Source organism: Pseudophryne corroboree, chromosome 9 (genome assembly GCF_028390025.1).
Source record: "Pseudophryne corroboree isolate aPseCor3 chromosome 9, aPseCor3.hap2, whole genome shotgun sequence".
Classification (NCBI taxonomy): domain Eukaryota; kingdom Metazoa; phylum Chordata; class Amphibia; order Anura; family Myobatrachidae; genus Pseudophryne; species Pseudophryne corroboree.
This window is the reverse complement of record NC_086452.1, coordinates 8,649,015-8,666,478: the sequence shown is the minus strand read 5'-3', so window position 1 is coordinate 8,666,478 and position 17,464 is coordinate 8,649,015. Positions and strand designations below refer to the sequence as shown.

At 51.0% G+C, this 17,464-nt stretch overlaps 1 protein-coding gene across 4 annotated transcripts in view; it reads right to left on the bottom strand.

Moving 5' to 3' along the window:
• The window catches only part of COL24A1 (collagen type XXIV alpha 1 chain), a 767,149-nt gene that overhangs the window by 98,411 nt on the left and 651,274 nt on the right, over positions 1–17,464 (bottom strand). For all 4 annotated transcript variants that reach the window (XR_010186531.1, XM_063938932.1, XM_063938934.1 and 1 more), the window contains exon 44: positions 7,537–7,590. Coding sequence is in view for 3 of the 4 variants with exons in the window: in XM_063938932.1 (XP_063795002.1) it covers positions 7,537–7,590 (54 nt within the window). In the remaining variant the exon portion in view is untranslated. The remainder of the gene's footprint in view (positions 1–7,536; positions 7,591–17,464) is intronic.

Below are 17,464 nucleotides of genomic sequence, written 5' to 3'. Positions count from 1 at the left end.
CCTTACTATCCCATCTCACATCACATACCACCTCCCCTTACTATCCCATCTCACACCACATCCCACCTCCCCTTACTATCCCATCTCACACCACATCCCACCTCCCCTTACTATCCCATCTCACACCGCATTCCACCTCCACTTACTATCCCATCTCACACCGCATCCAACCTCCCCTCACTATCCCATCTCACACCGCATCCCACCTCCCCTTACTATCCCATCTCACACCCCATCCCACCTCCCCTTACTGCCCCATCTCACACCACATCCCACCTCCCCTTACTATCCCATCTCACACCGCATCCCACCTCCCCTTACTATCGAATCTCACACTGCATCCCACCTGCCCTAACTATCCCATCTCACACCACATCCCATCCTCCCCTTACTATTGAATCTCACACCGCATCCCACCTCCCCTTACTATCCCATCTCACACTGCATCCCACTTCCCCTTACTATCACATCTCACACCGCATCCCACCTCCCCTTACTGTCCCATCTCACACCGCATCCCACCTCCCCTTACTATCGAATCTCACACTGCATCCCACCTGCCCTTACTATCCCATCTCACACCACATCCCACCTCCCCTTACTATCGAATCTCACACTGCATCCCACCTCCCCTTACTATCCCATCTCACACTGCATCCCACTTCCCCTTACTATCACATCTCACACCGCATCCCACCTCCCCTTACTGTCTCATCTCACACCGCATCCCACCTCCCCTTACTATCCCATCTCACACCGCATCCCACCTCTCCTTACTATCACATCTCACACCGCATCCCACCTCCCCTTACTATCCCATCTCACACCACATCCCACCTCCCCTTACTATCCCATCTCACACCACATCCCACCTCCCCTTACTGTCCCATCTCACACCACATCCCACCTCCCCTTACTGTCCCATCTCACACCACATCCCACCTTCCCTTACTTTCCCATCTCACACCACATACCAACTCCCCTTACTATCCCATCTCACACCACATACCAACTCCCCTTACTATCCCATCTCACACCACATCCCACCTCCCCTTACTGACCCATCTCACACCCCATCCCACCTCCCCTTACTATCCCATCTCACACCACATCCCACCTCCCCTCACTATCCCATCTCACACCGCATCCCACCTCCCCTTACTGTCCCATCTCACACTGCATCCCCCCTCCCCTTACTATCCCATCTCAAACCGCATCCCACCTCCCATTACTGTCCCATCTCACACCGCATCCCACCTCCCCTTACTGTCCCATCTCAAGCCGCATCCCACCTCCCCTCACTATCCCATCTCACACCACATCCCACCTCCCCTCACTATCCCATCTCACACCACATTCTACGTCCCCTCACTATCCCATCTCACACCGCATCCCACCTCCCCTTACTATCCCATCTCACACCACATCCCACCTCCCCTTACTGTCCCATCTCACACCGCATCCCACCTCCCCTTACTGTCCCATCTCACACCACATCCCACCTCCCCTTACTATCCCATCTCACACCGCATCCCACCTCCCCTTACTATCCCATCTCACACCGCATCCCACCTCCCCTTACTATCCCATCTCACACCACATCGCACCTCCCCTCACTATCCCATCTCACACCGCATCCCACCTCCCCTTACTGTCCCATCTCAAGCCGCAACCCACCTCCCCTCACTATCCCATCTCACACCGCATCCCACCTCCCCTTACTGTCCCATCTCACACCGCATCCCACCGCCCCTCACTATCCCATCTCACACCGCATCCCACCTCCCCTTACTGTCCCATCTCACACTGCATCCCACCTCCCCTTACTGTCCCATCTCAAGCCGCAACCCACCTCCCCTCACTATCCCATTTCACACCGCATCCCACCTCCCCTTACTGTCCCATCTCACACCGCATCCCACCGCCCTTCACTATCCCATCTCACACCGCATCCCACCTCCCCTTACTGTCCCATCTCACACTGCATCCCACCTCCCCTTACTGTCCCATCTCACACCGCATCCCACCTCCCCTTACTGTCCCATCTCAAGCCGCATCCCACCTCCCCTCACTATCCCATCTCACACCGCATCCCACCTCACCTTACTGTCCCATCTCACACCACATCCCACCTCCCCTTACTATCCCATCTCACATCACATCGCACCTCCCCTTACTGTCCCATCTCACACTGCATCCCACCTCCCCTCACTATCCCATCTCACACCGCATCCCACCTCCCCTTACTGTCCCATCTCAAGCCGCAACCCACCTCCCCTCACTATCCCATCTCACACCGCATCCCACCTCCCCTTACTGTCCCATCTCACACCGCATCCCACCGCCCCTCACTATCCCATCTCACACCGCATCCCACCTCCCCTTACTGTCCCATCTCACACTGCATCCCACCTCCCCCTACTGTCCCATCTCAAGCCGCATCCCACCTCCCCTTACTGTCCCATCTCACACCGCATCCCACCTCCCCTTACTGTCCCATCTCAAGCCGCATCCCACCTCCCCTCACTATCCCATCTCCCACCACATCCCACCTCCCCTCACTATCCCATCTCACACCACATCCCACCTCCCCTCACTATCCCATCTCACACCGCATCCCACCTCACGTTACTGTCCCATCTCACACCACATCCCACCTCCCCTTACTATCCCATCTCACATCACATCGCACCTCCCCTTACTGTCCCATCTCACACTGCATCCCACCTCCCCTCACTATCCCATCTCACACCGCATCCCACCTCCCCTTACTATCCCATCTCACACCACATTCCACCTCCCCTTACTATCCCATCTCAAACCGCATCCCACCTCCCCTTACTGTCCCATCTCACACCGCATCCCACCTCCCCTTACTGTCCCATCTCACACCACATCCCAGCTCCCCTTACTATCCCATCTCACATCACATACCACCTCCCCTTACTATCCCATCTCACACCACATCCCACCTCCCCTTACTATCCCATCTCACACCACATCCCACCTCCCCTTACTATCCCATCTCACACCGCATCCCACCTCCACTTACTATCCCATCTCACACCGCATCCCACCTCCCCTCACTATCCCATCTCACACCGCATCCCACCTACCCTTACTATCCCATCCCACACCACATCCCACCTCCCCTTACTGCCCCATCTCACACCACATCCCACCTCCCCTTACTATCCCATCTCACACTGCATCCCACCTCCCCTTACTATCGAATCTCACACTGCATCCCACCTGCCCTAACTATCCCATCTCACACCACATCCCATCCTCCCCTTACTATTGAATCTCACACCGCATCCCACCTCCCCTTACTATCCCATCTCACACTGCATCCCACTTCCCCTTACTATCACATCTCACACCGCATCCCACCTCCCCTTACTGTCCCATCTCACACCGCATCCCACCTCCCCTTACTATCGAATCTCACACTGCATCCCACCTGCCCTTACTATCCCATCTCACACCACATCCCACCTCCCCTTACTATCGAATCTCACACTGCATCCCAGCTCCCCTTACTATCCCATCTCACACTGCATCCCACTTCCCCTTACTATCACATCTCACACCGCATCCCACCTCCCCTTACTGTCCCATCTCACACCGCATCCCACCTCCCCTTACTATCCCATCTCACACCGCATCCCACCTCTCCTTACTATCACATCTCACACCCCATCCCACCTCCCCTTACTATCCCATCTCACACCACATCCCACCTCCCCTTACTATCCCATCTCACACCACATCCCACCTCCCCTTACTGTCCCATCTCACACCACATCCCACCTCCCCTTACTGTCCCATCTCACACCACATCCCACCTACCCTTACTATCCCATCTCACACCACATACCAACTCCCCTTACTATCCCATCTCACACCACATACCAACTCCCCTTACTGTCCCATCTCACACCACATCCCACCTCCCCTTACTATCCCATCTCACACCGCATCCCACCTCCCCTTACTATCCCATCTCACACCGCATCCCACCTCCCCTTACTATCCCATCTCACACCACATCCCACCTCCCCTCACTATCCCATCTCACACCGCATCCCACCTCCCCTTACTGTCCCATCTCACACTGCATCCCCCCTCCCCTTACAATCCCATCTCACACCGCTTCCCACCTCCCATTACTGTCCCATCTCACACCGCATCCCACCTCCCCTTACTGTCCCATCTCAAGCCGCATCCCACCTCCCCTCACTATCCCATCTCACATTACATCCCACCTCCCCTCACTATCCCATCTCACATTACATCCCACCTCCCCTCACTATCCCATCTCACACCACATTCTACATCCCCTCACTATCCCATCTCACACCGCATCCCACCTCCCCTTACTGTCCCATCTCACACCACATCCCACCTCCCCTCATTATCCCATCTCACGCCGCATCCCACCTCCCCTTACTGTCCCATCTCACACCGCATCCCACCTCCCCTTACTATCCCATCTCACACCGCATCCCACCTCCCCTAACTGTCCCATCTCACACCGCATCCCACCTCCCCTTACTATCCCATCTCACACCGCATCCCACCTCCCCTTACTGTCCCATCTCACACCGCATCCCACCTCCCCTTACTGTCCCATCTCACACCACATCCCACCTCCCCTTACTGTCCCATCTCACACCGCATCCCACCTCCCCTTACTATCCCATCTCACACCGCATCCCACCTCCCCTTACTGTCCCATCTCACACCACATCCCACCTCCCCTTACTATCCCATCTCACACCACATCCCACCTCCCCTTACTATCCCATCTCACACCACATCCCACCTCCCCTTACTATCCCATCTCACACCGCATCCCACCTCCCCTTACTATCCCATCTCACACCGCATCCCACCTCCCCTTACTATCCCATCTCACACCACATTTCACCCCCCCATACTATCCCATCTCACACCACATCCCACCTCCCCTTACAGCCCCATCTCACACCACATCCCACCTCCCCTTACTATCCCATCTCACACCGCATCCCACCTCCCCTTACTATCGAATCTCACACTGCATCCCACCTGCCCTAACTATCCCATCTCACACCACATCCCACCTCCCCTTACTATCGTATCTCACACTGCATCCCACCTCCCCTTACTATCCCATCTCACACTGCATCCCACTTCCCCTTACTATCACATCTCACACTGCATCACACCTCCCCTTACTGTCCCATCTCACACCGCATTCCACCTCCCCTTACTATCGAATCTCACACCGCATCCCACCTCTCCTCACTATCCCATCTCACACCGCATCCCACCTCCCCTTACTATCCCATCTCACACCACATCCCACCTCCCCTTACTATCCCATCTCACACCACATCCCACCTCCCCTTACTATCGAATCTCACACTGCATCCCACCTGCCCTAACTATCCCATCTCACACCACATCCCACCTCCCCTTACTATTGAATCTCACACTGCATCCCACCTCCCCTTACTATCCCATCTCACACTGCATCCCACTTCCCCTTACTATCCCATCTCACACCGCATCCCACCTCCCCTTACTGTCCCATCTCACACCGCATCCCACCTCCCCTTACTATCGAATCTCACACTGCATCCCACCTGCCCGTACTATCCCATCTCACACCGCATCCCACCTCTCCTTACTATCCCATCTCACACCGCATCCCACCTCCCCTTACTATCCCATCTCACACCACATCCCACCTCCCCTCACTATCCCATCTCACACCGCTTCCCACCTCCCCTTACTATCCCATCTCACCTCCCCTTACTATCCCATCTCACACCGCATCCCACCTCCCCTTACTGTCCCATCTCACACCACATCCCACCTCCCCTTACTGTCCAATCTCACACCACATCCCACCTCCCCTTACTATCCCATCTCACACCACATACCAACTCCCCTTACTATCCCATCTCACACCACTTCCCACCTCCACTTACTATCCCATCTCACACCACATCCCACCTCCCCTTACTATCCCATCTCACACCGTATCCCACCTCCCCTTACTATCCCATCTCACACCGCATCCCACCTCCCCTTACTATCCCATCTCACATCGCATCCCACCTGCCCTTACTATCCCATCTCACACCGCATCCCACCTCCCCTCACTATCCCATCTCACACCGCATCCCACCTCCCCTTACTATCCCATCTCACACCGCATCCCACCTCCCCTTACTATCCCATCTCACACCACATCCCACCTCCCCTTACTAGCCATCTCACACCGCATCCCACCTCCCCTCACTATCCCATCTCACACCGCATCCCACCTCCCCTCACTATCCCATCTCACACCACATCCCACCTCCCCTCACTATCCCATCTCACACCGCATCCCACCTCCCTTTACTGTCCCATCTCACACCGCATCCCACCTCCCCTTACTATCCCATCTCACACCGCATCCCACCTCCCCTCACTATCCCATCTCACACTGCATCCCACCTCCCCTTACTGTCCCATCTCACAGCATCCCACCTCCCCTTACTGTCCCATCTCAAGCCGCATCCCACCTCCCCTCACTATCCCATATCACACCACATCCCACCTCCCCTCACTATCCCATCTCACACCGCATCCCACCTCCCCTTACTGTCCCATCTCACACCGCATCCCACCTCCCCTTACTATTCCATCTCACACCGTATCCCACCTCCCCTAACTATCCCATCTCACACCACATCCCACCTCCCCTTACTGTCCCATCTCACACCACATCCCACCTCCACTTACTGTCCCATCTCACACCACATCCCACCTCCACTTACTGTCCCATCTCACACCACATCCCACCTCCCTTTACTATCCCATCTCACACCGCATCCCACCTCCCCTTACTGTCCCATCTCACACCACATCCCACCTCCCCTTACTATCCCATCTCACACCACATCCCACCTCCCCTCACTATCCCATCTCACACCACATCCCACCTCCCCTTACTGTCCCATCTCACACCGCATCCCACCTCCCCTTACTATCCCATCTCACACCGTATCCCACCTCCCCTAACTATCCCATCTCACACCACATCCCACCTCCCCTTACTGTCCCATCTCACACCACATCCCACCTCCACTTACTGTCCCATCTCACACCGCATCCCACCTCCCCTTACTATCCCATTTCACACCGCATCCCACCTCCCCTTACTGTCCCATCTCACACCGCATCCCACCTCCCCTTACTATCGAATCTCACACCACATCCCACCTCCCCTTACTGTCCCATCTCACACCGCATCCCACCTCCCCTTACTATCCCATCTCACACCGTATCCCACCTCCCCTTACTATCCAATCTCACACCACATCCCACCTCCCCTTACTGTCCCATCTCACACCGCATCCCACCTCCCCTTACTGTCCCATCTCACACCGCATCCCACCTCCCCTTACTGTCGAATCTCACACCACATCCCACCTCCCCTTACTATCCCATCTCACACCACATCCCACCTCCTATTACTGACACATGATGACTTACTGGTAGTCCTTGTTGTCCAATTGCTCCTCTTGGCCCAACAACACCAACCGCGCCCTAGGAAGAAGAATACATTTAATATAAATTTCTCCTACTGTCCTGGAATCAACTGGTCAAAGATGATGGATAATTTTAGCGCAGCAAAAATAATTGCCACAATGTCCCAGACATGGCATAAAACGAATACAAGGATGATCTCAGAATCAGAGGCGGAACTACCGCCAGTGCAACCAGTGCGTTGCACTGGGGCCCGCCTCTGTCCAGGGACCCAAAGCATGTAATGAGTCAAACTGAATCATTACATGCCGCTGTGTGCTGCGGGCAACCGCTGCCCGTAGCGCACAGCCGCCCGGAGAGGAGCAGCGGTATGGGGGAAGGAGGGGGAGGGAGGTGGAGGAGGGAGCCGCAGCAGCGCTTTGTTACTGGTGGAGGCGCTGCTGCCCCTCTGCTTCACTATAGGCTGTCTTCCGAGAACAGCCTATAGTGAAGCAGAGGGGCAGCAGCAGCAGCACCTCCACCAATAACACAGCGCTGCTGCGGCTCCCTCCTCCACCTCCCTCCTCCTCCTTCTCTACTGCCCGGGAATCGTCAAGCTGCACCGAGGAGCCTGAGCCAGCGGAGAGTATAATTCTTCTTTCTTTCTTTCTTTGTTTCTTTCTTTGTTTCTCTCTTTCTCTCTTTCTTTCTTTCTTTCTTTCTTGGGACTGCCTGCCGCAATGTGTAAAAAGGGGGAATCTGCCTGCCGCAATGTGTAAAAAGGGGGAATCTGCCTTCCGCTATGTGTAAAAAGGGGGAATCTGCCTTCCGCTATGTGTAAAAATGGGGAATCTGCCTTCCGCTATGTGTAAAAATGGGGAATCTGCCTGCCGCAATGTGTAAAAAGTGGGAATCTGCCTGCCGCAATGTGTAAAAAGGGGGAATCTGCCTGCCGCAATGTGTAAAAAGGGGGAATCTGCCTGCCGCAATGTGTAAAAAGGGGGAATCTGCCTTCCGCTATGTGTTGTCAAAGTCAGAAAAATATCACGCTACACACTGCCATATATACACCTCATGCGAGTGCCTGCTGCGTGTGCATGAGCCCTCCCGTGCGTGCGCATACTCTCAGTTGCGTGCACCCGCAGGCGCGCGGTATGCGCATTTACGGTAGAGTTTATGTTCGTCTAGCGGGCGACTCAATCGTAACATATTTTAATCATATAATGTATTTTGTAGATTATGGTCCCTTTGATAGAATCTGAAAGTTTAGTTAATGTAGTATGTTCAGAGACAAAGAGATCCCTCTTTGTTTGATACGAAGGGTCAGACAGGGGTTACACAGTGGTGTTTAGTATCCATCGGAAGAGAATATAATTAGCAATATTCCGGTGTTGGTTTGAAGCGGATTAATCGCTCGTGCGTATAGTTATGGACATAAGAAGTTTATGGACATTTACTATATTTGCACTTTATTACCCATGCGGCGGGAAACCTAGTTTCCCACCCACCTGAGCAGTTAGGAATAGTCACAGCCCACCTGTATGAACCAACCTATGACCTTTTGTTATAATACGAAGACGAATTCCTGTGTCCAATGAACAATAAGAATGTAGGGACCATTGTACTGTACTGTGTGTAAGTGTATATAAAGACAAGCCGATCTGGGCCAGCTCTCTACTCTCTTCAACGGTTCTCATTGCTGATAATCGGGAGCTGGATATCCAGAAAGGCGCTTGCGATTGTTTCCCCTGGTGCGTAAGTTTCTCTGCAACCATATTGTCTCTTATTTAATGTTATAAGCCATTCTCTCTCTCCTTCCCCCCTTTAAATGTAATTGTATCTTTATTGTATTTTATGTGTAGTGATTCGGTTAGGTATTTTATGTTATCTTGGTAGTGTATAACTTGTATTGTATTATTCTTTTGCAATTGAACGTTCATTCATTTCCTTAAAAGGCGTTAGACCCTTAGACCGGTATTTGAGTGTTTATTATATTGCTAAGGGGTTCTCAGAGCGTCACATACGCTCATACAGCTTTTAAACTAACAAGGTTACACTGTGTTGCATTTACACCTTATCACTGCACAAGGGTTTACAGTATAAGTACATTGTTTATGGTATAGTTATAAAGGTTTAACTCTGCGAGCGTCAGCGCCGCTTGTGATCTCCTCGTGGTCTCGAGCGTCCGCTACGCTGATAGCGTATCATTACGTTAGTCGGCAGCCTATAGCGTGCTTGCCTGTACGCTCTAAGCCGTGAGCGAACGTGCCGCTCGTGCGTCTTGTCCACGGCTAAGCGTTCGTTACGCTACGAGCGTACTCTTACGGTATTCCATACGCCAATTGCGTACTGTGTTCTTTAACCTTTTAGAGTGTTTTATACAAGGTATAGAATAGGCATTGTCAGTGTAAAAATGGGGAATCTGCCTGCCGCAATGTGTAAAAATGGGGAATCTGCCTGCCGCAATGTGTAAAAATGGGGAATCTGCCTGCCGCAATGTGTAAAAAGGGGGAATCTGCCTGCCGCAATGTGTAAAAAGGGGGAATCTGCCTGCCGTAATGTGTAAAAATGGGCTGCCGTAATGTGTAACAAGGGCACGCTGTCTGCCGTAATGTGTAACAAGGGCACGCTGTCTGCCGTAATGTGTAAAAAGGGGACGCTGTCTGCCGTTATGTGTAAAAAGTGTACGCTATCTGCCGTAATGTGTAAAAAGGGGACGCTGTCTGCCGTAATGTGTAAAAAGGGGGACGCTGTCTGCCGTTATGTTTAAAAAGTGTACGCTGTCTGCAGCTATGTTTAACAAGGGCACGCTGTCTGCCGTTATGTGTAAAAAGTGCACGCTGTCTGCCGTAATGTGTAAAAAGGGGGACGCTGTCTGCCGTAATGTGTAAAAAGGGGATGCTGTCTGCCGTAATGTGTAAAAAGGGGACGCTGTCTGCCGTAATGTGTAAAAAGAGGAATCTGTCCGCTGTAAGGTGTAAAAGGGTCTCTACCTGGTGTAGTGGTGCTACTGTGCGGCGTAATTTGAATAATGGAGACTACTGTGCACCGTTTTATGAATTGGTATTATTTTGTGGCCACACCCCTTCCCCACGAAGCCACGCCACTATGTATTTTTGCGAGCGCCTACGACGCGCACTGCTCCAGTTTTGCATGCAGGGGGGGGGCTCCGATGACGATTCTTACACACAGTTCTAAAATGTCTAGTTACGGCACTGTTGCTAGGTATCCATTTCTCTGGCCCTGAGCAGGTCCCCCTCACCAGGTCCTCTCCAGGGGTGAGCGGGTGGACTTGGATGGGATGGGGGGGGCAAAGCATTTTGTCGCACCCGGGCCCACCGCTCGCTAGTTCCTCCACTGCTCAGAATTATGGGAGCCTCTCCCTATGGTGCCCACACACGGTGCGATTTGAGCCAATAGAATGTGTGCTATGTGATTTGGGCTAAGTGGGGAATGCGATTTGAACTACACCGGAATTTGATTACACTACAATATGTAATGTATGCGATGTAGTACAAAAATACCTGCCTGCACAAACTATTTAGCCTTTAGATATGGACTAGACGGGAAAGCGCATCGCATCGCAAGGAACAATACACACAGTGCGATTTGAAGTAGACGCAATGCTATTTGAACTAAAAAGACCAAACAGCATGCGAGAATCGCACAGTGTGTGGGCACCATTAGATTAGGCATGCCAAACGCCAATCCCAGCTGGGTCGAATAATCAACGTCTAAGCGGCCGATTCAGACCCTGACGCAGATGTGCTAAAATCGCAATGAAGCGATTTCTGCACATCTGTGCGTACGCCGCTGCATGTGCAAGGTCCTAAACTGTGTTCTCTTCAGAACGCAGTTTAAGATGTGGAGGAAGGTGGGAGCGGGGTGCCGACGCTTCGCTTTGTGGGCATTGGTGCTCCGTTTTAGAGGCGCAGTCCAGACAACTCAGGTGTGTCCGGACGGTTTGCGGGGTTGGACGCAGCCGCTGCGACCCTTAACATGGCGGGAAGCCTTCTGCCATCGCAGCTAGAGGGCTAGTTGAAACATACAAAGCATCCCCGCCGTGAGACTCTTTCCCACGAGTGCGGGGGCAGTGGGCAGGATCCGGCATGCGGGCAACTTGCCCTTGGCTGGGCGTCAAAGAAATTGATCGTAGACCTGCACATCTACAATCAAGTCTGAATTAGGCCCTAAGTCTTGTTCGGCCTGCAAGAAAAAGTCTTATATGCAATTTTGAAAGGTTTATAAGAAAAACCAACAATAAAGTAAAATCAAAAAGATGTCAAGTATCAGGAAGAAAACAATGTTATCAGTGTGAGGTGGGAGATGCGTTATTCCCCCTCATATCTCTGTGCGGTCCCCTCTCCTCTATAATACATATCAGTGTGAGCCGGGAGATGCATTATTCCCCCTCATATATCACTGCGCAGTCCCCTCTCCTCTATAATACATATCAGTGTGAGCTGGGAGATGTGTTATTCCCCCTCATATATCACTGTGCGGTCCCCTCTCCTCTATAATACATATCAGTGTGAGCTGAGATATACGTTATTCCCCCTCATATATCACTGTGCGGTCCCCTCTCCTCTATAATACATATCAGTGTGAGCTGGGAGATGCGTTATTCCCCCTCATATATCACTGTGCGGTCCCCTCTCCTCTATGTTATCAGTGTGAGGTGGGAGATGTGTTATTCCCCCTAATATATCACTGCGCGGTCCCCTCTCCTCTATAATACATATCAGTGTGAGCTGGGAGATGCGTTATTCCCCCTCATATATCACTATGCGGTCCCCTCTCCTCTATAATACATATCAGTGTGAGCTGGGAGATGTGTTATTCCCCCTCATATATCACTGTGCGGTCCCCTCTCCTCTATAATACATATCAGTGTGAGCTGGGAGCTGTGTTATTCCCCCTCATATATCACTGTGCGGTCCCCTCTCCTCTATAATACATATCAGTGTGAGCTGGGAGCTGTGTTATTCCCCCTCATATATCACTGTGCGGACCCCTCTCCTCTATAATACATATCAGTGTGAGCTGAGAGCTGTGTTATTCCCCCTCATATATCACTGTGCGGTCCCCTCTCCTCTATAATACATATCAGTGTGAGCTGGGAGATGTGTTATTCCCCCTCATATATCACTGCGCGGTCCCCTCTCCTCTATAATACATATCAGTGTGAGCTGGGAGCTGTGTTATTCCCCCTCATATATCACTGTGGGGTCCCCTCTCCTCTATAATACATATCAGTGTGAGCTGGGAGCTGTGTTATTCCCCCTCATATATCACTGTGCGGTCCCCTCTCCTCTATAATACATATCAGTGTGAGCTGGGAGCTGTGTTATTCCCCCTCATATATCACTGTGCGGTCCCCTCTCCTCTATAATACATATCAGTGTAAGCTGGGAGATGTGTTATTCCCCCTCATATATCACTGTGCGGTCCCCTCTCCTCTATAATACATATCAGTGTGAGCCGGGAGATGCGTTATTCCCCCTCATATATCACTGTGCGGTCCCCTCTCCTCTATAATACATATCAGTGTAAGCTGGGAGATGTGTTATTCCCCCTCATATATCACTGTGCGGTCCCCTCTCCTCTATAATACATATCAGTGTGAGCTGGGAGATGTGTTATTCCCCCTCATATATCACTGTGCGGTCCCCTCTCCTCTATAATACATATCAGTGTGAGCCGGGAGATGCGTTATTCCCCCTCATATATCACTGCGCGGTCCAGTCTCCTCTATAATACATATCAGTGTGAGTTGGGAGATGTGTTATTCCCCCTCATATATCACTGCGCAGTCCCCTCTCCTCTATAATACATATCAGTGTGAGCTGGGAGATGTGTTATTCCCCCTCATATATCACTGTGCGGTCCCCTCTCCTCTATAATACATATCAGTGTGAGCTGGGAGCTGTGTTATTCCCTCTCATATATCACTGTGTGGTCCCCTCTCCTCTATAATACATATCAGTGTGAGCTGGGAGCTGTGTTATTCCCCCTCATATATCACTGTGCGGTCCCCTCTCCTCTATAATACATATCAGTGTGAGCTGGTAGCTGTGTTATTCCCCCTCATATATCACTGTGCGGTCCCCTCTCCTCTATAATACATATCAGTGTGAGCTGGGAGCTGTGTTATTCCCCCCGATATATCACTGTGCGGTCCCCTCTCCTCTATAATACATATCAGTGTGAGCTGGGAGCTGTGTTATTCCCCCTCATATATCACTGCGCGGTCCCTTCTCCTCTATAATACATATCAGTGTGAGCAGGGAGCTGTGTTATTCCCCCTCATATATCAGTGTGCGGTCCCCTCTCCTCTATAATACATATCAGTGTGAGCTGGGAGATGCGTTATTCCCCCTCATATATCTCTGTGCGGTCCCCTCACCTCTATAATACATATCAGTGTGAGCTGGGAGCTGTGTTATTCCCCCTCATATATCACTGCACGGTCCCCTCTCCTCTATAATACATATCAGTGTGAGCTGGGAGCTGTGTTATTCCCCTTCATATATCACTGCACGGTCCCCTCTCCTCTATAATACATATTAGTGTGAGCTGGGAGATGTGTTATTCCCCCTCATATATCACTGTGCGGTCCCCTCTCCTCTATAATACATATCAGTGTGAGCTGGGAGCTGTGTTATTCCCCCTCATATATCACTGTGCGGTCCCCTCTCCTCTATAATACATATCAGTGTGAGCTGGGAGATGTGTTATTCCCCCTCATATATCACTGTGCGGTCCCCTCTCCTCTATAATACATATCAGTGTGAGCTGGGAGATGCGTTATTCCCCCTCATATATCTCTGTGTGGTCCCCCCTCCTCTATAATACATATCAGTGTGAGCTGGGAGCTGTGTTATTCCCACTCATATATCACTGTGCGGTCCCCTCTCCTCTATAATACATATCAGTGTGAGCTGGGAGATGTGTTATTCCCCCTCATATATCACTGCGCGGTCCCCTCTCCTCTATAATACATATCAGTGTGAGCTGGGAGATGTGTTATTCCCCCTCATATATCACTGTGCGGTCCCCTCTCCTCTATAATACATATCAGTGTGAGCTGGGAGATGCGTTATTCCCCCTCATATATCACTGCGCGGTCCCCTCTCCTCTATAATACATATCAGTGTGAGCTGGGAGATGTGTTATTCCCCCTCATATATCACTGCGCGGTCCCCTCTCCTCTATAATACATATCAGTGTGAGCTGGGAGCTGTGTTATTCCCCCTCATATATCACTGTGCGGTCCCCTCTCCTCTATAATACATATCAGTGTGAGCTGGGAGATGCGTTATTCCCCCTCATATATCACTGCGCGGTCCCCTCTCCTCTATAATACATACCAGTGTGAGCTGGGAGTTATGTTATTCCCCCTCATATATCACTGCGCGGTCCCCTCTCCTCTATAATACATATCAGTGTGAGCTGGGAGATGTGTTATTCCCCCTCATATATCAATGTGCGGTCCCCACTCCTCTATAATACATATCAGTGTGAGCTGGGAGATGTGTTATTCCCACTCATATATCACTGTGCGGTCCCCTCTCCTCTATAATACATATCAGTGTGAGCTGTGTTATTCCCCCTCATATATCGCTGCGTGGTCCCCTCTCCTCTATAATACATATCAGTGTGAGCTGGGAGATGTGTTATTCCCTCTCATATATCACTGCGCGGTCCCCTCTCCTCTATAATACATATCAGTGTGAGCTGGGAGATGCGTTATTCCCCCTCATATATCACTGCGCGGTCCCCTCTCCTCTATAATACATATCAGTGTGAGCTGGGAGATGTGTTATTCCCTCTCATATATCACTATGTGGTCCCCTCTCCTCTATAATACATATCAGTGTGAGCTGGGAGCTGTGTTATTCCCTCTCATATATCACTATGTGGTCCCCTCTCCTCTATAATACATATCAGTGTGAGCTGGGAGCTGTGTTATTCCTCCTCATATATCACTGTGCGGTCCCCTCTCCTCTATAATACATATCAGTGTGAGCTGGGAGATGTGTTATTCCCTCTCATATATCACTATGTGGTCCCCTCTCCTCTATAATACATATCAGTGTGAGCTGGGAGCTGTGTTATTCCTCCTCATATATCACTGTGCGGTCCCCTCTCCTCTATAATACATATCAGTGTGAGCTGGGAGATGTGTTATTCCCCCTCATATATCACTGTGCGGTCCCCTCTCCTCTATAATACATATCAGTGTGAGCTGGGAGATGTGTTATTCCCTCTCATATATCACTGTGTGGTCCCCTCTCCTCTATAATACATATCAGTGTGAGCTGGGAGATGTGTTATTCCCTCTCATATATCACTGTGTGGTCCCCTCTCCTCTATAATACATATCAGTGTGAGCTGGGAGATGTGTTATTCCCCCTCATATATCACTGTGCGGTCCCCTCTCCTCTATAATACATATCAGTGTGAGCTGGGAGATGTGTTATTCCCCCTCATATATCACTGTGCGGTCCCCTCTCCTCTATAATACATATCAGTGTGAGCTGGGAGCTGTGTTATTCCCCCTCATATATCACTGTGGGGTCCCCTCTCCTCTATAATACATATCAGTGTGAGCTGGGAGATGTGTTATTCCCCTTCATATATCACTGCGCGGTCCCCTCTCCTCTATAATACATATCAGTGTGAGTTGGGAGATGTGTTATTCCCCCTCATATATCACTGCGCGGTCCCCTCTCCTCTATAATACATATCAGTGTGAGCTGGGAGCTGTGTTATTCCCCCTCATATATCACTGTGCGGTCCCCTCTCCTCTATAATACATATCATTGTGAGCTGGGAGCTGTGTTATTCCCCCTCATATATCACTGTGCGGTCCCCTCTCCTCTATAATACATATCAGTGTGAGCTGGGAGCTGTGTTATTCCTCCTCATATATCAGTGTGCGGTCCCCTCTCCTCTATAATACATATCAGTGTGAGCTGGGAGATGTGTTATTCCCCCTCATATATCACTGTGCGGTCCCCTCTCCTCTATAATACATATCAGTGTGAGCTGGGAGCTGTGTTATTCCCTCTCATATATCACTGTGTGGTCCCCTCTCCTCTATAATACATATCAGTGTGAGCTGGGAGCTGTGTTATTCCCCCTCATATATCACTGTGCGGTCCCCTCTCCTCTATAATACATATCAGTGTGAGCTGGTAGCTGTGTTATTCCCCCTCATATATCACTGTGCGGTCCCCTCTCCTCTATAATACATATCAGTGTGAGCTGGGAGCTGTGTTATTCCCCCTCATATTTCACTGTGCGGTCCCCTCTCCTCTATAATACATATCAGTGTGAGCTGGGAGCTGTGTTATTCCCCCTCATATATCACTGTGCGGTCCCCTCTCCTCTATAATACATATCAGTGTGAGCTGGGAGATGTGTTATTCCCCCTCATATATCACTGTGCAGTCCCCTCTCCTCTATAATACATATCAGTGTGAGCTGGGAGCTGTGTTATTCCCCCTCATATATCACTGTGTGGTCCCCTCTCCTCTATAATACATATCAGTGTGAGCTGGGAGCTGTGTTATTCCCCCTCATATATCACTGCGCGGTCCCCTCTCCTCTATAATACATATCAGTGTGAGCTGGGAGATGTGTTATTCCCTCTCATATATCACTGCGCAGTCCCCTCTCCTCTATAATACATATCAGTGTGAGCTGGGAGATGTGTTATTCCCCCTCTTATATCACTGTGTGGTCCCCTCTCCTCTATAATACATATCAGTGTGAGCTGGGAGATGTGTTATTCCCCCTCTTATATCACTGTGTGGTCCCCTCTCCTCTATAATACATATCAGTGTGAGCTGGGAGATGTGTTATTCCCCCTCATATATCACTGTGTGGTCCCCTCTCCTCTATAATACATATCAGTGTGAGCTGGGAGATGTGTTATTCCCCCTCATAT